The sequence below is a fragment of the Triturus cristatus genome, chromosome 6 (assembly GCF_964204655.1).
Source record: "Triturus cristatus chromosome 6, aTriCri1.1, whole genome shotgun sequence".
NCBI lineage: Eukaryota > Metazoa > Chordata > Amphibia > Caudata > Salamandridae > Triturus > Triturus cristatus.
In genome coordinates this window covers 1,849,325,590-1,849,353,254 of record NC_140589.1, presented here as the reverse complement: position 1 = coordinate 1,849,353,254, position 27,665 = coordinate 1,849,325,590, and the positions used below count along the sequence as shown (strand labels likewise).

At 49.9% G+C, this 27,665-nt stretch overlaps 1 protein-coding gene across 3 annotated transcripts in view; it reads right to left on the bottom strand.

Annotated features, from left to right (window-relative positions):
• LOC146822181 (tyrosine-protein kinase Src42A-like) overlaps nucleotides 1–27,665 on the bottom strand; it is a 351,567-nt gene that overhangs the window by 93,579 nt on the left and 230,323 nt on the right. For all 3 annotated transcript variants that reach the window (XM_085613317.1, XM_085613319.1, XM_085613318.1), the window contains exon 4: nucleotides 14,950–15,115. In XM_085613317.1, coding sequence (XP_085469443.1) covers nucleotides 14,950–15,115 — 166 coding nt within the window. The remainder of the gene's footprint in view (nucleotides 1–14,949; nucleotides 15,116–27,665) is intronic.

The following is a 27,665-nucleotide window of genomic DNA, read 5'->3' as shown; positions in this document are numbered from 1 at the left end:
GGGGTCTCTACCTGAAGGGAGCAGCCGCTCAACCTCTTCCTCAGACTGCACCGGGACGCGGAGTCACCTCCTGGTGATGCGTCACCGATACCCTAATCAAAAGCAAGAAGACTGAACCGAGAGCAGCCGCTCGATCGATCCTGTGGACTTCCGAGTCTGTAACGCGGCAAACACCTCCTGGTGTGCGTTACAGCTGGCAGTCCCTGTATCTCTGGTCGGGCTGGGAGTTACGACTCCAACCAGCAAAAGCGCCACTGCGCTTTGACTCAGCCGAGTCAAAAAGCGAAGCTCAATGGTTGACCGGTAGAGCTTCCGGGTCCTTCACAGGTGACGATGGGGCAAGACACGGCCCAGGGAGTAACGACTCGACCTACCTCCGTTCTTGCCTTACTGGAGCACCACTCCGGAACACTGCTCTTCACGAAGCAGGTACGTCGGTGTAAACACAATATCCGACAGCGTTGTACCTCCCGGTTCCTCCCTTTATAGGGCGTGTTTTCCTTGAGTTATGTAACAGCTCTCCTGTTTACATAAGGGCGTGTATTCCTTGAGTTATGTAACAGCTCTCCTGTTTACATAAGGGCGTGTATTCCTTGAGTTATGTAACAGCTCTCCTGTTTACATAAGGGCGTGTTTTCCTTGAGTTATGTAACAGCTCTCCTGTTTACATAAGGGCGTGTATTCCTTGAGTTATGTAACAGCTCTCCTGTTTACATAAGGGCGTGTTTTCCTTGAGTTATGTAACAGCTCTCCTGTTTACATAACCTCTCAACCGTTAAGCATCCTGGGAGATGTAGTCCGTTTTCGCTGGTTACCGTTTTCCTCCCCTCGCATGACAGGAATACTTGACATATTCAAACAGAAATGCATTCGTTGGATATACAATCGTTTGAGCGACCATGTACATTAGAACAAACACAGTGCAAAATACACTATTGAAGGTACTGGTATCAGTTATATGTCGACGTTTCGACCCCTTAAACCCAGGTAGGTTGGAAGTAAAAGACACTTAATGAAGATAAGGAGCTTGTATCTTCCCTTTCACTCTGGGAAGATACAAGCTCCTCGTGTGATTGATGAGGCTATAATTCACTGTGATTCATTTCACGTTTCCAACCGATGGTACCTCCACGGTCAGCGACGCTGCTTTAAATTTACCCTTCCAGAATTATCTTCATTAAGTGTCTTTTACTTCCACCACCCTTGGAGCCTTCCAGCCCCTTTGTCTTCGACGTCCAGCCAGTACCTATTAGGTTATAATCCTTCCTAAAGGGTGCCCCCCCCCCTCCCCACCGTCACCTTGTCCTGAAGAAGACCCCGTCAGTAAGGGCCTAATCAACCTACCTGGGTTTAAGGGGTCGAAACGTCGAATCAGGGGTCGAATCATATATGGGCTTGGGGCAGCTACAGTGCACCAAGCTTTATGTCGGGCGCTATTTGTATTCATCAACCTAGGCCATCTATTAAATCCTGGGTGTGTAGATCTCCTGCAAATTCACCCTAGGCTAGACGTAGGGATTGCACTATGGGTACGGGATTCACATAGGAGTGCTGGCCATCCAGCCGGGCCCCGGGAAACGCCTGCAGTACGCTAGTAATTAGTAATTGATTGTAGTACAGGCAGGCCGCCAACCTAGCTGGACTAGGTACCTAGGTCATGTGCATCAGGCATAGGTGTCCAGTGGAATCACATAATTGGGGACTGCACCAGGACATGAAACTGCACAGGTTAGATTTCGACGTAAAGTTTCTGCACCACTGATTTTAACTGTGACAGGTTTTCCCTAAGGCCTCCTGTTAGATGCACCAGAAGTTGGGCAGGTGCGTACTTGGGGTAGGATGGTTTCATGGTATATGAGCTTGAAGTGACCAAGCTAGCAAGACAATTTTTACACTCCGATCCGAACGGGACACACTTTGGGGAAACAGTGGGTGGTGCTTGCTCTGTGCAGAGGACATCAGGTTCAAAGTGCTTTCCAGGGTCCCCATTGGCTTTGCCAAATGATCAATGCACAGGAGGATGGAGGGTGATTACAATGGCCTCGCTGTTGGCATGATTGAATATCTACAAGGTACTACAGATAGGGAGCGTATCAGATACCCAGCGGAAGTAGCACAGAGGATCTGATGCACGTGATTGTAAGGCCTTATTGATGCCTGTCTGAACAGTCCTGAGCACTACACAGGAGGTGAAGATTAGGCCAAGTCCCTGTCTATTTATGCTTCCTTTTAGTCGCCCAGGAGTGGGGCTTGCAATATCTTCCTATTTTGGGATCCAGATTAGGGAATGGCAAAGAAACACCTGTGACTTTGTGAGGGGCACTCAGCAGCGAAGTAAGCTAAGATTCAGCACATTCCTGGTACACCTTCAGAAAAATGCAGGGTTTTGGGCTACACACGAAGAGGCACTATCCAGTCAGCAGTGCATGAGGTCCAGTCCCAATAGGGTGCTGTTACCGCTACAGGGTGAAATAGAGGGGTGGATAACATATACGGACAACTACCAGAGCACATTTGGCATGAATAGTTAGGAGGAGTCTGGACGATGTGGTACTCCCGGATGGTATTCTGGTGCACCAACTGGAGGTTATGTTGTATAGCCCGGTGGACCTGGTCGCCTGCTAGCGGGCCCTTCAACCTGCAGGTGTTAGCATCCTAGCATTCCTTTATTTTGCCAGGATCAAAGGTCTGTCCGTGTGGCCTGGGATTGACGCGACGGGCGAAATTCTAGAAATGGAGGCATGGGTTTCCACCACTGACTTATTTGGTTGAGGGGCCCAGGCATGCGCTAGAACTTCTTGCTGGAGAAGCGGCGGCACTCCACTTAGATAAGTTGGTTGGGGGTCCTAAGCATGCGCTGGTACAGCTGGCTGTAGAAGCTGCGGCACGGACTGGGGGGGTGTCTCCCCTCCCAAAAGTTCGATCGGACACCAGGGAGGCATGATTCTACTTTCCGGGATAGGAGGGCACTGCGGCCAGTAATGAAATACTCTGGGTGTAAGTTAGGCAACCTATGGTAGGCATGGGTGTTACAATGGGCAGAGATAACCCCACTTGGAGTGTGGCGAGGGGCTCGGTCAGAGGTTGCCGAGGATTCCTCACGCAGCAGAGTTTACAGTGCCAGGCGCAGATTCGAGGAACAAGGGGGTTTGGTCCATCAGGCATTGGCATGCTGCATGCTAAGTCCACTGGGCGTTTGAAAGAGGAGGCTGCGCACCGCCCAGAGTGGGCATAGACTGATTTTGCTGGACATGGGAGAGTCCCTGGATTCAGCAAGAAGGAGGTGAAGAGGCCTACCATGGTGGGGGGCCCTGGCGGTGACGGTGGCCACACCCAGAGCTGTGGCGGAGTTACAGGGCGATCCAGAGGCTGTAAGGTACAGAAGGGTACCCTCTGCACGAGCACAGTAAGGGTGCTAAAGCCAAATATCCCCAGGGAGGTCCTCGCGTTGGACCCTGGGGGAGCGACGGTGCCCTGTTAGTCCTACGGGCGGGTGTGGACCTGAGCAACCGGGGGTTGCCTCAACGCTCCACCCCTCTTAGGGGGGGCGTGAGTAACGGGGTGGACTGGTGGTCCACCGGTGGGAGGGGCTATCCCCTCCGCCAAATCTAACAAACACCGGTTTGCTAGGGCCACTGTGATTTTTGGCTCATCAGGTGGGCAGGCGGCGAGGGGCTGCCTGCCCTGGGATCGCCCGTAAAATATCCTACCATGTTGGCATATTTGTTATGCAAATAAACCTGCAGCAATTTTCTCCACTAAGAATGTGTCTTGTCTGTTTATTTCTCTAAGATATTGCTGTAGGAGGGATGGGGAGTGTTGCCGATATTGGCACTAATAGCTGGGCCTCCCCCCGCCATGCCGTGCAACCCGTATGATCCATGAGATGCTGCTGCCAATGGGGAAACTCCCTCCACAATTGACTAAACTGCTGACCATTGCGTACACCAGCTGTATCAGAAGCCTCCGGCTCTCCCAGACTCTGTTGCCGTACTTACCAGAGATACGCATTAGTTCCAAGCGCCCATTACTGGAACTCCTTGGGAGGGAGGGGATTGAACTATGGGAGACAGAGGAAGTGGATACCTTAGGCACGTTGTTTCAGAATTCTGTCCTTGGGCCATTTGAACAGCTCAGTGTGGAACTTAATCGGCCCTTGGACCATTTTTTAGCCTATCGAAGTTTGTTCATTGAGCTGCAGCGCAATAGGTATACTACGGATACAGAGCCCGACACAACCCCTTAGTTCGTACGGTACACATAATGGGTAATGGATGGTGCTTAATTACATGGTTCACATGTGCAATGGCCCATACACCGCAAGATATGTTGCACCCAATTCAACACAACTGGGAGCACGACATCGAGCGTGCCCTAACGCAGAAAGAGTGGGACAAGGTACTTCTATACCCGTGTAAGGTTTCTCGCAGAGCGAAGTTCCAGTATATACAATATAACATACTACACGGAGATTACCTTATACCTGCATGCTTGCATGGAATATGTGGCAGTACATCAAGCTGTCCCAGGTGTTGCTCCCTGAACGCAAACGTATTCTGGACTTGTCCAGAAGCACAATCGTTGTTGGGGGGGGGGGTGCATGGATGCTCTGACAACTGTCACGGGGAGGGAGGACTTAAGCAGCATGGACGTGGGTCTTATTGGGGTTATTGAGAGGTACAAATCAGGGAAAGTTACTAATGGCTTCCTAGATCTAGACCTGCTCATTGCTCGTAGACCTATCGCCATGAAGTGGAAAGACACTCCCCTCCCTGAATTGTCATACTGGTTTGCGGCCACGCTGAAGTGGGGCAGTAGCCCTCCGTAAAGAGGAGGCAAGGGGCTTGCGCAGGACCCCCATTGCACTAGAGTGGGACACACCGCTGCATGAGCTACAGGCGCTTGCTGAAGAACTCCAAGATCCCATGTTGGATGGGGTTTGTGATTGATTTTCACTCTGTATCCGTTCCATGACACATGTTGGATAATCTCTTTGTTCCTTTGTTACACTCTCCCTTTTATTGTTTTCTGCCTTGAAGCTTGCCTCCCCGGGTATTGCTACCTCTATGATGCCCAAAACTCCTCTCCCTCTGGTATGGGATTGCGCTATTCTACCCACAAACCGCTCGGAGTTGCCCTCCTGGGAGTTCTTTACCGGTGCTGAACTACTTACCGGCCATTCGCGCAGGGTTTTTGACTGTACGCGCCTGCTCTGACCTGCCTATTTCAATTGTTCGATTAAAGTTTGTTAATAAGGTATAAACTGAACCAATGTCCCCTGTTGTGAAAAATACCTGTTGCTTAAAATATGTGAACCTTTGGGAAGGTATACATTACTGCTGATTCCATTTATATATTGCCATGGCTACAATGTGCTCTGTATCATCAGAAAATCAATAAGAATTGTAAAATGTTATATTTAAAAATGGCTTTTTTTATTGTATTATTTTTTTCAAACGACACCCAACCACCAGCCTTCTTGGATGGGTCAAGCCTGCACAGAACGTAGGACTGTAGAGGTTATCCTGAGTAGGCCTTGATTGTAAACCTATTCAAACCAAGGTGTTTGATTTACATTTGCCAGTGTGATTGACAAACAAAACAAATGCAATAGGCATAAACAATATCTACCTGCCAATAGAGCACATAAATCAGTAGGAGATGCTTAGAAAATAGTACATTGTTTCCACAAACAAGTATATTTTATTTCAAACTTAGGGCCTTATTTATGGTATGGACTTCTCTGCCCTGGTGGGATACACTCCACTGCACAGGTCAGTGGAGGGGTGGACTCCTCTGCCCTGGTGGGATACACTCCGCTGCACAGGTCAGTGGAGGGGTGGACTCCTCTGCCCTGGTGGGATACACTCCGCTGCACAGGTCAGTGGAGGGGTGGACTCCTCTGCCCTGGTGGGATACACTCCATTGCACAGGTCAGTGGAGGGGTGGACTCCACTGCCCTGGTGGGATACACTCTGCTGAACAGGTCAGTGGAGGGGTGGACTCCACTGCCCTGGTGGGATACACTCCGCTGCACAGGTCAGTGGAGGGGTGGACTCCACTGCCCTGGTGGGATACACTCCGCTCCACGGACTCCTCTGCCCTGGTGGGATACACTCCGCTGAACAGGTCAGTGGAGGGGTGGACTCCTCTGCCCTGGTGGGATACACTCCGCTGCTCAGGTCAGTGGAGGGGTGGACTCCTCTGCCCTGGTGTGATACACTCCGCTGCACAGGTCAGTGGAGGGGTGGACTCCTCTGCCCTGGTGGGATACACTCCGCTGCACAGGTCAGTGGAGGGGTGGACTCCTCTGCCCTGGTGGGATACACTCCACTGCACAGGTCAGTGGAGGGGTGGACTCCACTGCCCTGGTGGGATACACTCTGCTGAACAGGTCAGTGGAGGGGTGGACTCCACTGCCCTGGTGGGATACACTCCGCTGAACAGGTCAGTGGAGGGGTGGACTCCACTGCCCTGGTGGGATACACTCCGCTGCACAGGTCAGTGGAGGGGTGGACTCCACTGCCCTGGTGGGATACACTCCGCTCCACGGACTCCTCTGCCCTGGTGGGATACACTCCGCTGAACAGGTCAGTGGAGGGGTGGACTCCTCTGCCCTGGTGGGATACACTCCGCTGCTCAGGTCAGTGGAGGGGTGGACTCCTCTGCCCTGGTGTGATACACTCCGCTGCACAGGTCAGTGGAGGGGTGGACTCCACTGCCCTGGTGGATACACTCCGCTGCACAGGTCAGTGGAGGGGTGGACTCCTCTGCCCTGGTGGGATACACTCCGCTGCACAGGTCAGTGGAGGGGTGGACTCATCTGCCCTGGTGGGATACACTCCGCTGCACAGGGCAGTGGAGGGGTCGACTCCTCTGCCCTGGTGAGATACACTCCCCTGCACAGGTCAGTGGAGGGGTGGACTCCACTGCCCTGGTGGGATACACTCCCCTGCACAGGTCAGTGGAGGGGTGGACTCCAGTGCCCGGGTGAGATACACTCCGCTGCACAGGTCAGTGGAGGGGTGGACTCCTCTGTCCTGGTGCGATACACTCCGCTGCACAGGTCAGTGGAGGGGTGGACTCCTCTGCCCTGGTGGGATAAACTCCGCTGCACAGGTCAGTAGAGGGGTGGACTTCACTGCCCTGGTGGATACACTCCGCTGCACAGGTCAGTGAAGGGGTGGACTCCACTGCCCGGGTGAGATACACTCCGCTGCACAGGTCAGTGGAGGGGTGGACTCCTCTGCCCTGGTGGGATACACTCCGCTGCACAGGTCAGTGGAGGGGTGGACTCCTCTGCCCTGGTGTGATACACTCCGCTGCACAGGTCAGTGGAGGGGTGAACTCCACTGCCCTGGTGGATACACTCCGCTGCACAGGTCAGTGGAGGGGTGGACTCCTCTGCCCTGGTGGGATACACTCCGCTGCACAGGTCAGTGGAGGGGTGGACTCATCTGCCCTGGTGGGATACACTCCGCTGCACAGGTCAGTGGAGGGGTCGACTCCTCTGCCCTGGTGAGATACACTCCCCTGCACAGGTCAGTGGAGGGGTGGACTCCACTGCCCTGGTGGGATACACTCCCCTGCACAGGTCAGTGGAGGGGTGGACTCCACTGCCCTGGTGGGATACACTCTGCTGAACAGGTCAGTGGAGGGGTGGACTCCACTGCCCTGGTGGGATACACTCCGCTGAACAGGTCAGTGGAGGGGTGGACTCCACTGCCCTGGTGGGATACACTCCGCTGCACAGGTCAGTGGAGGGGTGGACTCCACTGCCCTGGTGGGATACACTCCGCTCCACGGACTCCTCTGCCCTGGTGGGATACACTCCGCTGAACAGGTCAGTGGAGGGGTGGACTCCTCTGCCCTGGTGGGATACACTCCGCTGCTCAGGTCAGTGGAGGGGTGGACTCCTCTGCCCTGGTGTGATACACTCCGCTGCACAGGTCAGTGGAGGGGTGGACTCCTCTGCCCTGGTGGGATACACTCCGCTGCACAGGTCAGTGGAGGGGTGGACTCCTCTGCCCTGGTGGGATACACTCCACTGCACAGGTCAGTGGAGGGGTGGACTCCACTGCCCTGGTGGGATACACTCTGCTGAACAGGTCAGTGGAGGGGTGGACTCCACTGCCCTGGTGGGATACACTCCGCTGAACAGGTCAGTGGAGGGGTGGACTCCACTGCCCTGGTGGGATACACTCCGCTGCACAGGTCAGTGGAGGGGTGGACTCCACTGCCCTGGTGGGATACACTCCGCTCCACGGACTCCTCTGCCCTGGTGGGATACACTCCGCTGAACAGGTCAGTGGAGGGGTGGACTCCTCTGCCCTGGTGGGATACACTCCGCTGCTCAGGTCAGTGGAGGGGTGGACTCCTCTGCCCTGGTGTGATACACTCCGCTGCACAGGTCAGTGGAGGGGTGGACTCCACTGCCCTGGTGGATACACTCCGCTGCACAGGTCAGTGGAGGGGTGGACTCCTCTGCCCTGGTGGGATACACTCCGCTGCACAGGTCAGTGGAGGGGTGGACTCATCTGCCCTGGTGGGATACACTCCGCTGCACAGGGCAGTGGAGGGGTCGACTCCTCTGCCCTGGTGAGATACACTCCCCTGCACAGGTCAGTGGAGGGGTGGACTCCACTGCCCTGGTGGGATACACTCCCCTGCACAGGTCAGTGGAGGGGTGGACTCCAGTGCCCGGGTGAGATACACTCCGCTGCACAGGTCAGTGGAGGGGTGGACTCCTCTGTCCTGGTGCGATACACTCCGCTGCACAGGTCAGTGGAGGGGTGGACTCCTCTGCCCTGGTGGGATAAACTCCGCTGCACAGGTCAGTAGATGGGTGGACTTCACTGCCCTGGTGGATACACTCCGCTGCACAGGTCAGTGAAGGGGTGGACTCCACTGCCCGGGTGAGATACACTCCGCTGCACAGGTCAGTGGAGGGGTGGACTCCTCTGCCCTGGTGGGATACACTCCGCTGCACAGGTCAGTGGAGGGGTGGACTCCTCTGCCCTGGTGTGATACACTCCGCTGCACAGGTCAGTGGAGGGGTGAACTCCACTGCCCTGGTGGATACACTCCGCTGCACAGGTCAGTGGAGGGGTGGACTCCTCTGCCCTGGTGGGATACACTCCGCTGCACAGGTCAGTGGAGGGGTGGACTCATCTGCCCTGGTGGGATACACTCCGCTGCACAGGTCAGTGGAGGGGTCGACTCCTCTGCCCTGGTGAGATACACTCCCCTGCACAGGTCAGTGGAGGGGTGGACTCCACTGCCCTGGTGGGATACACTCCCCTGCACAGGTCAGTGGAGGGGTGGACTCCAGTGCCCGGGTGAGATACACTCCGCTGCACAGGTCAGTGGAGGGGTGGACTCCTCTGTCCTGGTGCGATACACTCCGCTGCACAGGTCTGTGGAGGGGTGGACTCCTCTGTCCTGGTGCGATACACTCCGTTGCACAGGTCAGTGAAGGGGTGGACTCCACTGCCCGGGTGAGATACACTCCGCTGCACAGGTCAGTGGAGGGGTGGACTCCTCTGCCCTGGTGGGATACACTCCGCTGCACAGGTCAGTGGAGGGGTGGACTCCTCTGCCCTGGTGTGATACACTCCGCTGCACAGGTCAGTGGAGGGGTGGACTCCACTGCCCTGGTGGATACACTCCGCTGCACAGGTCAGTGGAGGGGTGGACTCCTCTGCTCTGGTGGGATACACTCCGCTGCACAGGTCAGTGGAGGGGTGGACTCATCTGCCCTGGTGGGATACACTCCGCTGCACAGGTCAGTGGAGGGGTCGACTCCTCTGCCCTGGTGAGATACACTCCCCTGCACAGGTCAGTGGAGGGGTGGACTCCACTGCCCTGGTGGGATACACTCCCCTGCACAGGACAGTGGAGGGGTGGACTCCAGTGCCCGGGTGAGATACACTCCGCTGCACAGGTCAGTGGAGGGGTGGACTCCTCTGTCCTGGTGCGATACACTCCGCTGCACAGGTCAGTGGAGGGGTGGACTCCACTGCCCTGGTGGATACACTCCGCTGCACAGGTCAGTGAAGGGGTGGACTCCACTGCCCTGGTGGGATACAGGTTACTATAGTTAGAGATTTGTGCATGGTGGAGCCACCACCACAGCAGCGTCATTGAAACCGCTGAGGCTTTTTCTGGTGCGAGCACCAGGCTCCATATGCCCGCTCTACAAACATTTTGGTTTTTCAAGTTCCCAAAGCAGAAGTTTGTTGTTGAAAAACAAAATAATTAATGCCATGCTGCTGTGGCAACTTTTTCCTAATGTGTGAAGTTCATAAATACAATTTCATGTTTGGAACTGGCAGGCTTTCCCTAGAAGCCCAGAACAGGAATAAATGATGTCCATTGATCGACGGTCCAATGTCAGTCGGGCCATGAGTCAAGGGTGTCTGCCGGAAGATCCAGCATAGGGTCTGCAGTCAGAAACATAGCAGTTTACCAATTTTAGGTAGAGTAGTGGGGGCCATGAGTTTGACGGACTAGGTGCTCTGCCATGTTTATGACAGCTCATCCTGTCTGCCAAGCTCTAAAGAAAACACTGACTTGCTGTGCTTGGAAATACAAATATTATACATACAAACCAGTAAAATATCAAGAGTGAATTAATTAATATAGCCTTATAGCCCGACATAGCGGACTCTACCAGCCATTAAAGGCCCGCTCCAGTGTTAAAGACCTGAGCCAAAGATGAGGGCCTTTAACAAGAGAACAGGCCTTTAATGGCCGGTAGTGCCCGCTAGGAGGGCTCTAAGGCTATTAGAACATTCCGCCCCAAGAGGGCAGAATGTTCTAATTACTAAAAACAAAGGCCTCTTGGAGCCCGAGGGGTTTTAAATCCCCTCACACTCCGAGAGGCCTTTGTTCACAGCAGCAGCTGTGAACAAAACAACATTGCAGTGTTGCTCTGCAGGCTTCTACCAGCCTGCAGAAGCCCGCAGCACTCCAGTGTATTCAATGGAGTGCTCCACATTCCAGTGTTCTGATATGGCCTTGGAGCCTGACCTAGCGTCCTCTACTGGCCATTAAAGTCCCGCTCCGGGGTTTAACAAGGGAGCGGCCTTTAGTGGCCGGTAGAGCCCGCTAGGAAGGGCAGAATGTTCAAATTACTACAAACAAAGGTCTTTTAGAGCCCGAGTGCTTTAAATCCCCTCAGTCTCCGAAAGCGCTTTGTTCACAGCAGCAGCTGTGAACAAAAACAACATTGCAGTGTTGCTCGGCAGGCTTCTACCAGCCCTTAGAAGCACGGAGCACTCCAGTGTATTCAATGGAGTGCTCCACATTCCAATGTTCTGATATGGCCTTGGAGCCTGACCTAGCGGCCTCTACTGGCCATTAAAGGCCCGCTCCGGGGTTTAACAAGGGAGCGGCCTTTAGTGGCCGGTAGAGCCCGCTAGGAAGGGCAGAATGTTCCAATTACTACAAACAAAGGCTTCTTAGAGCCCGAGTGCTTTAAATCCCCTCAGTCTCCGAAAGCGCTTTGTTCACAGCAGCAGCAATATTGGAATGTTGCTCTGCAGGCTTCTACCGGGCTGCAGAAGCCCGCAGCACTCCTGTGTATTCAATGGAGTTCTCCACATTCCAGTGTTCTAATGCTGTATATGAACCAGCACATTAAAAGTGCACCCATGAAAATACGTATTTAAAACTGTAAGATATGCATGCAAACATGTAATGTCTGCGTACAACCAACACTTTATGAGGGAAAATCAATACATTATACTTATGCACCAATATGTTAAATGCATGGACATTGAGTTATGCACACACAACAACAGGGTATTCCTGCAAACCATAATATTATACACATGAATCAATACATTATGAGGGCAAAGCAAGAGAGTATTCTGACAAACTGTTACCTGTGCCACGAAAACCGCTGCGCTACTCACAAACACCAGAATTTAGTTTACGTTCACCAAGGCACTGAAAAGACACAGTAGTGTGATGCTGATATAAAAAATAATTTTAGCTCTGTAAGCCAATATGTTACATTCAAAAACCAATCAAATGAAGCCATATATGTTCATATACAGCTGAGGCTGATAGGGTTATGAGTAGGTCAAAGAGGAAAAAAACAAGGAGGAATAAAAATATTTCTCCTCATTAACTCAGCCTCAGTGAGGCAAAGGATTTTGGCTCAAATCTGTGTCTATTACTCTTTGTAGATATCGATTTAATCAAAATCCACGGGTGGATGCACTGGAACGACCACCACACACGGAATGCCTCCTTGATGCAAAATAACACAAGGCGTCGCATTGTGTTACTTTCGGTTACAATTCAATGAAAATCGCAAATTGCTGTGGAATGTCTACCAACTCAACACTTTGCATCAGGTCTGCAATGAAAAAGTAATGCAAAGTTTATGAAAAGTGTTTAACAACATCTGGTGACTAGACCCAATGCCTGCACATCTATCTGTAGTCATTGGCTATAATCAGAACATCAATTCTAAGGTTTAGACGCTTTGTGGTGCTATCGTGCAAAGCACCAAGCCACCTTTGGTGCAGATTTGGCCACACTTTGAAAACAGAGTGTGGACCCAATGTCCAGTACATAAATGCACTCAGGCACACACAGTTCAAATCACAAGGCGAGTCTCCTGTTTGTAGTCCGTTATCAAATCCAGTCCACACAAGTCAAAGTCTTCTACAACGTTTTTTACTCTAAAAGCAGATTTTCATACAATGTTGTCCAAAAATACACGTGTTTCGTCTGCCTGGACTTTTTTAAGTCTATAAATATGGCGATATGTCCAAACTAAGCTTATAGTCTCTCAAGATGTGATGATTGCAAGGTGTAAAGAATGGTTCCGTCTGTCTGAAGCCGCAAAGTAATGGTTGTCCCAATAATGGACTGACGACAGAATAATCCCCCAAATGTGTGTCTGCTTCAATAATAGTTCACAAAAGAAGGGGACGGCACCTCCTTGATAAGCATGCCGATCTGCAGTTTCTATGTCCGTAACCACCGTATGTTACGTAAAGTGTTTGTGAGCCAGGGCTAAGGTCTTCTACATCAGTTTGCCACTAAGTTTCCTCTCGAGCTGCAGGGCTATGTATAAGAAGACCCATAACCAGCGCAGCTTTATCAGTTATCAGGTTCGGAGACAGTGGAGCATATATACAAGCCCCTATCGCCACGGGAACGTCACTTTTTACGACGTTCCTGTGGTGATAGCGGCTTCGCCTTATTTACAAGGCAGAGTTAAGCCACTTAACGTGACTTAACGCTGCCTTGTAAATAAGACACCCTTTCACACTATACGTAGCGTGAAAGGGGAGGGCAATGGGTGTTGTGGTGGGTGTTCCACCGCAACACCCATTGATTCTAACGCTGCCCACTATTCACAAGGGAGGCGTAAATAGGAGGCAGCACCAGAATTAAGACCAGGGAAAACCTTGTCTTACCTTGGCGCAACGAGGAGAAATGTTTCATTTCTCTTCGTTTTTGCAGCACACATGAAAACAGCAAAAGGCCATTGATTGTTTCTGTACAGGAAGGTCCCCCTTCCTGCACATAAACAATCATTTTTTTAAATGCCGTTTTGCAACTTCTGTGTGTGTTGCATTATAGAAGTTACAAAACAGCATTTCAAGATTGTTTATGTGCAGGAAGGGACGTCTTCCTGAACATAAACAATCGTCCCCTGCACGCAGACACCCTTACACTATGGTGCAAGTGTGCCTGCGTTGGCGCTATACTGCTAAGTGTAACAACAGCACAGGGGGAAACGCAAGGCTGCACCATATCCTTGTAAATATGGTGCAGCCTGGGGTTTCTGAAGTGGCGGAGTGAGGTGTTAAGCCAGGAAGGCTAACGTCTCACTCCGCCATTTCCCTTGTGAATATGCCCCAGTGTGTCTAGTAATTTTAGATTTCGTTTTTTAGGGGGCTGTATTTTTGCGACTCACTAATGCACTTCGTGATTGTGGGGTTTCCTGTTTTTTAAGTGAGCTTGATATGAAAGGCTTTCACCCACTGATACACTATTACATGTGGGGAAAAATTACACCATTTTCTATTTGGCCATTGTTTTGACCTATTTTCACTTAGTTCTACTATTCTATATAAAATCAGGTTATGCCACAGTGTGGAACTTTAGATGATCATGCTTTGTGTAAAATCATGTGGGTTTTTGCGGTTTTCCTGACACCTTACACCCAATTTGCTTTCAGGGGACTGGGGCGGCACAGAGCAAAATAATTACTGCCGCATTCATATAAACTTTTGGCATCAACATCATTGTCTGTGCAAAAGCTGATTGGTTCTGTCTGCCCTTTGTGCTGTTTGTGTTGCGTAGAGCTGCATAAGCATCTTGCGCGTGTCTATGCCAAATCATATTTAAAGAATGGGATTCTGTCCATGTGTGGACCACCTGGTAGGTTTTCTGCCACCAAATGCCCTTGAAAATGGAAGAGACCCTGTCTGGCAATGGTACACAGCAGCATTTTGGGTAACATGAGTGGCTAAGGCCAAAAGTGTTGTACTGCAGAATTGTCCTGTGAAGTAGAGGACATGAGAGCCTATTTCAGAGATAATCAAGGGTTTTCTGTAAGATCATCTTTTTACCTCTTTCATAACAATCAAACTTCTGCTGACCTTTCGTTAAGAAAGAAAGACAGTTTAGAGATTATGTTGTGAGCTTTGGACCCCAGAAACCTCTGTTCTAGTCCTGGCATCACCAGTGGCCAAATGGACCTGGCAAATCGTGTTCTCCCTCTGTGCCTTATTTCCCTCTTCTCCCAACATCAGGAGCACTTTGAGACAAACTTAACACCAAACTTAAGGCCTTCGGCCATTTCCCCTTTCACAGCTAAGCTCCTGACACTAGGGCAGGTTGGCCATGATGAACCTTGGCCTCAACTTTCATTGCAAACACCACAAGTTATGAGGAGTCTCATAACATGGAAAGATTTACCTCGTAGTTCCTTGATGGCGACCTCTGCTGTTTCGTTCCACGTCGCCAGCCAGACATCTCCAAAGGTGCCGCTGCCCAACTTCTTGATCTTCTGGATGGAGTTAGGTTGGATCTCCAGGAGGCCAATAGTGTTGTGAGACAGACTCGGCAACGAAGGCACCTCTAGCTACCAAGAACAAAAGATGAATGATTTGACTTCATCCCTGAGGTAATAATATGATGTGTGAGAGTGTACGCATCTACAGAGAAAACATAATCAGGAACTAGAAGGAAGTCAAGACCTAGAAGACGCTACAACCTTTTGAATGATATTTTCTCCATCCATCTTTCCACTAGTGCGTGTTCACTGAGGTAGGAAGATATTACAATTCAACTTTTTCCACTGGATCTGAGGCCGTTCAATCATCTCCTGCTTCTATCCTTGCTCTCGCACTTTCAGCCATATTTGTGCTCATACTCTGAAGTAATGGATGTGCGTAAAGAGAATGTGGTGAACCAATAACAAGTTTTATTGACGACGAAGTATATAGATAAGTCCAGGTACAGAGAGTGCCTAGAAGATGGCTTAAACTGTCCAACATCCCAACCATCACGCTTGGGCATTCTAGTCTAGAACACTGTATTGACCAATGGAAAAGACGCTTACAGTAGAAGACAACAGAATGTCCTGACCACCAATACTAACTAAGAATATAAACACTGGACAATGACATAATCACAGCAAGACTACACATTTTAGCCCACTTGACTCTGCCACAGCCCCAGAGAGTCTTGCAATACCTGGTTGTCTATTTCACAAGGCCCCATGGGAGCTTTCTCATTGGATTTCTATGCAAACCACATTTCCATGCTGCAGGAAAATGTCTCATCTGGCCTACTCAGATAAAAAGATTGCACTATCATTGTACAAACCTATCACAGACTGGTCAATAGGCATACCTCTTTCAGACTCACATAATTAGATAGGTGACTGCATCAAGAATCCTGCTTAGTGAGGGTGCCAGTAGCCAACCGTTATACACTTAGGAGCGTATTATGAGTTTGGCAGTCCTACCACCCGAGAACCACATCGTTCACCCCACCACTGCACCAGCAATCTACCGCCCACCGTATTACAAGTTGTGGTGTCTGAAACGTCAACTGCAGCCACGGCGCTCCACCTGGAGAGACCGCGGTGGTCTGCAATGTCGACGGTACACCCATCGCCGACGCTAGGTCCACGGTCCAACCGCCAAGCGTATTATGACTACTTTTAGAAATATGCAAAAATGCAATAAAGATGTAAAAAAATTATTAGTAAAATATTAATTAAACAGTACAATAACATTAATGTAATGAACTAATAGCACAAATGTATGTTCATTGAATTATATATTTCTACATATAGGTGCCGATTCCGATCCGTTAAAAAATATTTCCGTACGACTCGTATCCGTATTTTTTTCCGTACGAATCGTACAAGTCACGCCCGACCCCTGAAGTACGATTCGTACGGGAAAAAGTACATACGGATTGGCCCGATCCGCACGAATCGTAGCGGGAAAAGTTGTACGAGACGTACCCGGACACTTTTCCGTACGATTTGTAAAAATACAGTCCGAGCGTACAAGTACTATCCGGACCGGCTATCCGATGTACGAATCGTACGGAAAACGTCCCGTACACGGGGAATGACTCTACCCGCTACGAAGCGAAATTTGTACAACTAGTAGCCCGGGAAAAGTTGTTCCCGGGGTACGAGTCGTACAGGCCCCCCCACCCCACCTGCGTATGTACGCACCGTACCCCCCATATGTACGCACCATACCCCTCCGTATGTACGCACCGTACCCCCCCTATGTACCCAACGTACCCCCCGTATGTACGCACCGTACCCCCATATGCGTATGCGCTGGGGGTACAGTGCGTACATACGGGGGGTATGGTGCGTACATATGGGGAGTACGGTGCGTACATATGGGGGGGTATGGTGCATACATACGGGGGTACGGTGCGTACATACGGGGGGTATGGTGCGTGCATACGGGGGTACAGTGCGTACATACGGGGGGGGTACGGTGCGTACATACGGGGGGTACGGTGCATACATACGGGGTGTACGGTGCGTACATACGGGGGTACGGTGCGTACATATGGGGGCGGTACGGTGTGTACATACGGGGGTACGGTGCGTACATACGGGGGGGTATGGGGCGTACATATGCGGGTGGGGGGGCCTGTACGACTCATACCCCTGGGGACTCAGCTTTTACGGCTGTTATTGGCTCCCGTAAAAAACGGCCATACGGAGTGCCGTAGGGATGGATCGTACTTGCTGGGCCGTAAAACGCTGCTTACATACGTACGGACGTCGCGTACAGGCTGTTCCGGATCAGATTCCTAGGTTTTTTTTACCCGTACGGTCTTTTGTACGATTCGTACAGAAATAGGCTTTCTGTACGAATCGTACTTCCTAGGTTGTACGGACAGTTTACCGGGTATGAGTCGTACGGAGAAAACGCTCCGTACGACGATTCGTAGGGCCTTTTTACAGGATCGGAATGGGCACCAAAATGTTTTATATAGTTGTATATAATATTGATTTTGTGTTTTTGTAATATTTTATGATTTTGTGTGTTTTAAATTATTATTATATTAACTTTTTTATGTCTGTAATGTATTAGTTGTTGTTGATCATTTTGGTAATATTTTAAAGTTTTGTTTTTGAGTGTATTATTTTTTTCAATTATTGACGGGCCATTGGATTGCGTTTGTTGAGGTGTAAGTTGGGAAGAAACTTTAATATTTATTTTACATTTTATTATACATGTTGTAGAATTTGTTACATTTAATTGGTTAATTTGATTAATAATTGAGTAAATTAAGTGTTATATTATTTGATAAAATGTTTAAAATGTGTTTTTTCTATTGGTTAATTAGAATATTAGATATGAAAAGGTTTTAATTAATTAATTATTTAAATAATTTTGGTATGTTAATTATTTGTTTATTGTCACTGGATAATAACAGTATTATTCATATAAATTATTTAACTGAATAAATTAGTTTATTTATTTTATTAGAATGTATTATGTTTTCACTTTTTTAAATATATAAATAATGTTTACACTGGTATTTTGTTCAGTAAGTAATTTATCTCCAAATTTATTTAAGAACATTTTTGGAGTATGGAGTTATTTATAAAGATTTTGTCAAACATTCCATCTGCTAAGAATATTTTCACTGATAATTTTATATTCACTTTTATTGTTGTAATTTAAAACAGAATTTTTTAGAATAATTATTATTAAATATTTTTCCTAATGTTTTCTATTCTGTTGCTTACGTTGGGAAATTATTTTTCAGTAATATGAGTATTAATAATGTGTTTTTAAATGTAATATCGATTATTTAACAATTATACATTTTTTCAATTTTTATTACAAATCGATACTATATATATTTTGTTTGAATTCTTTTGCTATTATCAGTATTTTTATAATTTTTGAAAAACCTTATGTAATTATATATGCTTAGTATACATTTATTCCTTTTTTTAATTCCTTTTAAAGTATTATATTTTGTAAAGCATAAATTATCTTATTTTCAAAAATTTTAATATATAAATTTATATATTTATTCCAATTCTCCAGGTCACGTGAAATTACTCCAAAACCATCACATACACTTGTCACTACTGCAGAAACGTGTTTAATTGTTAAACAGCACCAGGGGCTTGCAGCGGGTTTACAACTAAACATGTTTCTGACGTATTGACCAGTGTACGTGCTGACCCCACCAAAATCAACACTTTTTCTACTGTTGCTTTGATTGGATTGGAAGTAGTAATTCTCACCCTTACAAAGTTCAGCACTCTCCATTCTCGAGTAACTTCGCTTGAAATGGAAGATTAAAATGCGGCTGACCGAGGTGCCCGCAGGGTGCCCTAAGGAGGACGGGCCCCTTTTGCCAGCAAGGCATCAGCCCACCCCCCCTCTTCTCTGTGTGGGGAGCCCTCGGGGAGGAGTCCCCCTGCCCTGGCAGCCAGGGTACTGCAGCGCGCAGGGCGCGTCATTTCCGGGACGCGAGGAACGGGGGGGAGGGGAGTATATAGGCCTCCCCCACCCACTGGCCTTCCTCTTTTGCGCCCTGGACACGCCGTGACGGGTTGTCTCGCATTGTACCGTATCGTCGTGAGCCACGCTGATCATGCACCGCGTCGTGGTCGCTTGCAGGGCGTTTGGCGGTGAGTTCCCCCCCCCCTTTTTTAAGGGTGCCACTGTGCCTGTGTGGGGCTCTACTCGAGCGCCACCCATTGTTCCCCTCGGGGCATGCTGGCGGGCAAAGGGCATTCGCCGGGGATGGATTTATTGTTGGGGTCTGGCGTCGAAGCATTGTCCCTCCTGTTGACTGCACAGAGGGGAAGGTGCCGTGCGCTGGGTATAGATTGGCCCCATGGTGCCTGAGGGTCGTTCGCATTGTCTCCGCGATTCGTTGGTGTGGCCTTGGGGACCGGGCGCGCGAAGTTGGTCAGCTGCGGGGTTTAAGGTGAGTGTGTACTACCTTCCTTCCCGCTCCACATCCACTAACAACGTTTGGGCACCTTATCTGCTGCCGTCTCCCTGGGAGTCGAGGACGGGCCAGTCAGAAGCTGGCGGCAGGAAGAATGTGTGGATGGGGCGGAGGGTCGGGTGCTAGGGAGTGGTTTGGCTCACGGCGAACATCCACGGCCGGAGCACGGAGCGTCGCGGCCCTGGTTCATTCATGCCTCAGTTTGAGGAGGCTGACTACGTGGCGGTCCCCCCGCAGTCAGTGGGTTGCGACCCGTCACCAGCTGTGAAGGGCTGTTGCCGAGCGGGGGCTCACGAGATATGATGACCTGTGGGGGGTTCATCCGGGGTCATGATGCGAGCGTGCGGGGTCACACGGTTCGGCGCCTTTATTGCCAGTGCTTAGACGCTAGAGGTTTCAGCATCGTGTGAGACTTTGGGCTGTGCCCATGGCCAAAAGGGGGCTCGGTGGGGATCGACCGTGAGCAGAGTCCCACGGCCTCATGTGTCAATTTCTGACTAGCCTGTGGAAGGGAGCGGAATGCTTTTGTTTTCTCTATCATTAAACACTCCATAGACTCGTACAGTGGATGGAAACTTGTAAGCCGCTCTGCAAACTGAGATGAAGTTTTGATAATCAACATGGCTGTTCGGCTCGTCCTGAGTCCGCTGAAGCATGTGTGTGACCCATACACTGTTCCTGTCTGGGACTGGGTGTGTCAAGTATTTCTATCGCCCCAAGGAACACCAGTGCAGCCGATCGGCAGGAACCAATAGTCTGTTCCGCATTTAAAAAAAAGAAAAAAAAAGAAGAACATAACAAAACCCTTGCTTCTTGGTGGTCGTATTTTCTAGAACAACCCTCCTTTCCCTGAAGGGGGGCATGCTGCCTGAGTAGTAGTAATAGCTTCAGAGAGGGACTTTGGCCAACCAAAGGGAGCACCACGGGGAATCTGTGGCGCTGTGTACATTGTACAGTGAGGCGCTGTGTACACCGAGTCACACTGAGGCTCTCTGCAGTTCTTGAGGCGCGCTCTACTCTCCTTAGGCGCACTGCTCACCGAGGCACACTGTAAACTTATTTTTAAGTGTGTTACATAATGTTTATTGGTTCCATTGGCGCGTTTCACAAGTTTGCATGCAAGGAACGTTTTTCTTAAAAAAGTGATACTTAAGTGCCAACTCTTATTTCCACCTTTGCAGTAAGGTTTGAAACGGAACATGGTATTTTCACATCTTCACACATCTGCAGCACCCCAGTGCGCGCCAGACAACACTGGCTATACATATACACTCATGTGAGATAAATGGCTGTTTTTACGTTTGCTTGATCAGCAGGCAATCTTTAATATTTTAAGAAAATGCTGGTACTGTGATGTTCTATTCGCTAAACAGAAACTCAGAGCATTGACGCACCGCACCTTGCTACATTTTAAACAGTGGCTTTTGGGCTTTGGAACAGGGGAGTCACATGGGCGTTACAAATATATTATTATATAATATATGTGTCCCAACATTGAATAATCTGTATTTGAGACTAACATTTGTCTATTATAAGAAATTGTAGTTTGGAGAAAAATGGCAGAATTTTCAAAATATGTGTGATAATCCATGTGGTGTCGGGGGGAGACTTATTACTAATATTGCCTTTTTTACATTTCTGCTGTTAACCACTCCCGATGCGCTGAGATGGTATTTGCTAGTAATTTTGCATATGATGGCCACGAATGTAATCTTGGCTGATGAGGTCACTATTACAACACTTATAAAATGACTAGCTCAGATGAGTTCAATTGAACATAAGTAGCTCTTATTAAAGAAAACGTTAGACCCTTGGTATAGCCTAATGGTGACTGTAGGTGCCAAAGTACGCAACTGTATTTCCACTGTCTCGCCTTTGGGACCTTATAAGTCCCAAAATGATATTGTGCTGTATAACCAAATACTTATAAAGGTCCCAAAGGTGAGACCTATTGGCCCATCGCGAATGATATCAGCTACATGAACACCGCCTTGTAAGGCCCCCCTTTTACGTCTGATGGGGTATTTTCCACCGATTTCGGAACCGACGTGGGTGCATAGAGTGGCGAGGTGCATCATGGATCAACACTGGTGTTGGGCATCCGTGTTTGTGGTGTGCAGGGCGCGGTGGGCCCTGTTGCTCCCAGTGAAAGGCCTAATTACTTGTGTAAGGCTCTGGGGGTGGAGAGCAGGAAGGATTAGGTTCGGCCAGGCATGGCTTGGACCTGCATTGAACTGACGAAGTCCTCTTCGGGCGCTGAGTGGTTCAGTGTGTGCGGGCGGCGTTTCAGAGTGGCCAGTGCAGTCTGTTCGCTTTGCTCCTGTAGCTGCTAGAGACAATGGGGTGTGCAGCGGGTTCTGCGAATCTGCGAATCGCAAGTGCAGCTGTGGTGCAGGGCACTTTTCTCAATTCATGTGCATAGCCCAGGCTAAGTTGCCATTAGGAACGAGCTCAGAAGTGAGTCACACACGCGTAGCAGCAGGCCTCCCCCGGTCGATGCCAGGCTGAGTGGAGGTCAGATTTCAGATTTCGGATGCTGGCCAGGCCTCATTCCTCGGGAAGCGGTTCGACATTGGCTTTAGAGGAGAGGTCTCGCCGTCCTAGTGGATATCCTGGAACCTGGATGTTGACATGCAATGAGGAGACTGAAGTACTTGATCAGAACTTGGAAGTATCAATTGTTTTATGTGTCATTTATGGGTGTTTAGTGTAAGGATACGTGACTTCTCAGTTCCTCTCTTACAACACTTTGTTGCGACGTTATCACACGCATAACCAATTATTCCCATGAATGGAGCCAAATATATAAGACCAGTTTGGTGTACAACGTTATAGTGTATCATTAACCTCATAAGATGCCAGAAGGCAAAGCAGTCGCGGCTAAAAGCTGGATTGGCCGATGAGGTGTTGTGATCTCATTCTTTTTTTTTTTTTTTTTTTTTTTTTTTGAAACCGTTTATTACAGAATCCAAAAGATATACAAAGATGGGCCTACAACCTTCAGGCCGGCCGCTAGCAAACAAAAAGAGCATATAATACAAACAGTAGAACACACGCTGCGGCAGAAGTGAGATCACAGGAGTTGAGAGAAGCGTTGGCAGCCACACCATCCGGACCCCACACAACGGTTTCATTTTTATATAAATAACGAAAAAAACAAGTCCACAAGGCAACCCACAATCGGAAACAAGAGCATGTGCTCCCCTGGGGGGGACCCTACCGATACACAGGAATATCAAGGGGGGGGATAGGTCGGGACGGAGACAAAGTGGACTCAATGCCCAGAACCAGGAAGACAAGCAGGCTAAGGAGACGGGGCCGGTGACGGATCAGGCATCAGCGGCGGGGTACAGATTCCCCCACGGTAGGCGTTCCAGGGGCCCCACACTTTCACCCATTTCCCAGGCTTACCTCTCGCAACATACACCACCTTTTCCCGAAACATACACCAATCCATGTTGTCCTTCCACGCCGAGACAGTCGGTGACCTCTGGGAACCCCACAATTGCGCAATATCAAGCTTGGCCACCATATATCCCAGAGTCACCCACCACGTCTGCGGCACTGAGTAGTCGGTTGGCTCCCACACATTCAGGAGACATCTCCTCGCCTCGGGCAGCAGCGGCACATGCGTAACTGCCTGCAAAACCTCATGCACACCACGCCAGAATCGCGCCACCTCCGGGCATTCCCACAAAATATGGAGAAAGGTCCCCAAAGAACCACACCCACGCTTACACAACCCGTCCACAGCATAGCCCATACGCATCAGACTCGGCCCCGTAACATAGACCCTATGGAGTATCTTGAGCTGGACGAAACGAAGGCGAGCCGGTATGGCCACTTCTTTCGGGGAGGCCACCGCAGACACCCAGTCCTCGTCATCCAGCTCCAATCCATCAGCCCCCCACGCCTCACGAAGGCCAGTCAGCAGTCCCGAGCGATCATTGATGAGGTTTTTGTAAATTAATGAAATCGTGCCGTCCGGTACATGCCCATCTAGCACTCTATCTTCCAGAGGGGAGTACTCCGGGATGGAGGCAACGTCCGGGAATACGGAGCACAACGCATGACGGATCTGCATATATCGAAAGTACTCCCTGTCCTGCAACTGGAATTCCGTCTGCAGCACATCGAACGTTTTGAATCCCCCCCCCTCGTCCAGAGATCGCCCACCCTGCTGATGCCTATCATGTCCCACTTCTCAAAGCCCTTCGAGGTCCACAGGGAGCCCAGCCGCTCAGATGCGTATAGTGGCGTCGCCCGAGTCAAACGATCCTTCCACCCCATCGCCAAGTTAGCCGCGTGCCACACTCGCACCATGACCCGCGTGGGGCCCGTCAGACGTGTGTCGAGCGAGCTAGAATAAAGCGCCCGATTATAGTCGCCGCCCGGCAGTAACATTTTATCCATCTCAAAGGCCGGGTTTAGAGCGGGCCCGTAAAGGCCGTGATTTATCGCAGCCAGCTGGGAGGCCCAGTAATATCGCTTGATGTCTGGGAGGGCAACCCCCCCGTCGTACCACGGGAGCGTCAGCTTCGCCAGGGCGATACGCGGTCTACCCTCCCAGAACAGGCGGCGCTGCAAACTCTCCACTTCGCGAAAGTAGCGCGCCGGGACAACGTCCATTGTGTTCTGTAAGGCATACAGGAAACGTGGCAGCGACATCATCTTAAACAATGCCGCCCGGCCGAGCAGCGAGAGCGGCAAGCGCCTCCAACGCGCGACATCATCCTTCAGGCGCTGGAGGGGGGGAAGCAAGTTCTGGTTATACCGGGTCTCCGCGTCCAGGGTAATGAAGATACCCAGGTACCTAAATCCCCGCAGAGCAATCTGGATAGGACAACCCCGCGGAAGGATAGGAGCCTCCCCAGAGAGGACATACACACAAGATTTAGCCCAATTGATGACTAGGCCGGAGTTGAGGCCAAATGAGTGCAAAACATCAACCAGTACTATCAGCGATGTGATCTCATTCTTGGTTGTTGGGAGGGTTCTAGGAAGCAGCTTCTCTGGAATGTCACGCTAGATTGTGCAGCCTCCTGATGTCACTTTCTACCACATAGCCCCAGCTGTTTCCCATTGTTTTCTAATCTCAGCTTGGAGAAGAAGCATATTACAGTCCCCAAGTCACTGTCTCTACTCCCACCACATTTGGTAATCATACATTTGGGCCTAAGCTGTAGCATGTGACGGACGCTCACAAGTTCTTCTATTTTCTACAGTCCCCCCTCCCTCTCCCGCGATATGGGTGGTGTTCCTGCAGTGCTGCTGCCCCTCCCTGTGGAGGGCTGGGCCTCCACGTGCATGCTGTGGGACCTGTGGGTGGTTTGGGGCTCCTGTGGGAGAGCAGCGCCTTGCTCTACTTGGCTTTTAGTGGCTCTTCCTTGGTGCTTTCACGTTCTGTGCGCAGAGGAATCTTAAATAATGGCATAAAGGGTCTTGTTTCAATCCTTCCCAATTTGCTGTTATTGTATGTCGAACAAAGCTTTTTCAATTAAGAAATGGAAGGAAAGGTGTGTCGCGGTGCGTACAATTTTAGTATGGGTTTTGCTCCTTTAGATATCCTATGCATTCCCTGGCTCCCCTTTCATACCAATAGGTTGCAGGTTGCGCAGTTTGATAGACTTTGACTCTTCCACCCCAGAGTTAAATGCTGGAATATTGAGAGATAATGCTGCCTAACTATAAATCTCAGGCACATGAGGATGTCATTTAGGAAATGGTTATTGGCTTTGACTGACTAGAAGGGAGGGGCCTTGTCCACTTCAGAGCACAGATCAGTTTGGTAGCTTGGCCAGTCGGCGACGCAGCAGGGTTTGCCTGATACTTTGAGCAGCGGCTCATGGCAGTGAGGACGCATGGGCTGATGTTCCGGCCCGTAGTCGTGAAGGAGTGGTGCTGGAGATGCGGCCCGGCTCGTAGTGTGGTGCTTGGGGGGTGCCTCCTGCGCGGCAGAGTGGTTTTCAGGCTGAGGGTGACCAGCACGTTGAGTTGCGCAGCCCTGTCCCGCCGAAATTTCGGCCAGCTGATATGGCCCGGTTTGTTTTACGTTGCGCCATTCCACTGGGCTAGGATGCGGGCAAATTACCAGCCCGCAGGGTAGCACATTTCCCGGCGAATGTTGTCCCGTGGGGGTATTCAGTTGGACATGGCCCCCACGTCCATTTTTAGGCGCCGCCATTTACATTTGGTAAACTTGGGGGAGAGGCGCTATCCACGAGGCCCGGTCTTTCAGCTGTGTGTGCAATTTGAATGTAGGTTCTCATTAGTGTGGCTTTAAAATCCCAGGATCCATACGTGATATGGCGGGTGTGTATTTGTCCCTGGTTTGGCGACACCGCGTGCCAATAGTCAATAGTCCACGGGTTTCAGATAGTAGGGACAGCTTGTCTAATATCTGATACATCCCTTATGGCCCCAGATAAACTGCTTCTAATGGTTTAGTCTGGCTTGGCTGGGATTTACACACATTTTACCTGTTTCACTGGGGGGTAGGGCTGATGTCAGCTGATTGGTGGTGTTGATTAGTGTAATGGTCCCAATTGCGGTTGAGCTTGCTATACAATGAGGGGAGACACCTATTGCTATGTTCAGCACGTTAAGGTGACAGCCCCACCAGTTCAGAATGTATGCGTTTTCATGATTCTACGCAGCAAAGCCAGAATTGTGGCTTCAGCTATCTTATGCAACTAACAAGCATTGTTAAGGCCAGTGGTATTGGCGTGTTGTAGGTGCACTGTGGTTCTGTAGCATATATCCAGAGGCAATGTCAGAAGCCACATAATAACAGGTCAGTCTGCCTTGCCACCGGTTACCAGCCCAATGGTGGGAAAGTATAATTTTACACTGACTCAGGAAATTACAGCGCAAAGAGAAGCACTGCGAAATGCTGAGACTGCATTGTGCAATTGGCAACGAGGGCCTTCATGGGAACACCTGAGGGCACCATATAGCATCAGGTACCATGTACACTGGGTGGGCATTCCTCTGCAGCCTAGGGCAGGTATCAGGTCGCTCCAGTTAAGATATATTCACCCGCGCTTTAGCCAGGGCAGCATCTGGGTGGTGGCAGTTTTCATCCAACAAGTGTGCTGTGGTACAGAAAAGTTTGTAAACACTGCGCTAGAGCCAAACGGCGACAGGATATTATAGACCTTTTGGCATCCCAATTATTCAGGTAAGGGCAGGTTGTGCACAGAATGTTCCCCCTGGTTCCCACTGACTTATATGCTCCCTGGTTATCCTTAGACTCGTCTGCTCCCTGGTTATCCTTCTACGGGCTAGACGGAAATGGGAATTTGAAAGGTTTTTGTTCTCACCATCCCAGGAGCTTTATGAAAGGGTGCTGCCTTTCAGCAGGCTGGGAAGATGTAGTTGGAGCACAATTGCTGATAATCACCCGTACAGTTGGCATTTCTATTTCAGAACGGGCAGGTATAGTTGTTTATGTTTTACTCCCTGTCCTCATATCCAATTACATTGTCTAACTTTTTGGCTCGCTGGGTTAGAGACTTATGGCGACAGGCTATTATAAACCACTTGGCATTCCCAATTTCTTGGCAAGGGCAGGTAGTTGCTCAGAATGTCCCCTCGGGTTCCCACAGACTTGTCTGCCCCCTGGCTCATTCCTCCTATGGGCTAGAACTGAGACGAGTAGGGGCATCTTCTGCTACCGGTGTCCCAACTACGTTGATAGTCAACGCTGAAATAGACGTACACTGAAGGGCATGATTACTACTTGGGTTGTCCCTAAGTTTTGGGGTCAAACTAGGTTGGAGCTTTAGGTCTACAGTCCTTAGGAAGCATCCAGAATTCCTTTTATCCCAGTAAGGGCAGTAGCGATAGATAAGTATCAGCGAGTGGGTAACATACACCGGCCTTTCAGCGACATCGTGCCCCGCGGGCATGATGTCGTGCCCCGGGGTCACGATGTGTAAAGCCAGTCTCATGTAGAGGTATGCCTAGGTGCATATTGGGTGCTTCTTAAGGGTCTAGCCACCAATCCGGTCTGTGGTATCCCCCAGCAGATCCACTGAAAGTATGTAATACACTTTTGCGAGTTCAAGCATCCAGGGTCTCAGATGGTTAGCAGGCACTGGCATCTGTGATCCAACGTCAGTTAAGCAAGCGAAGTCACTGCATAAGTTGTCACTATATGAAAG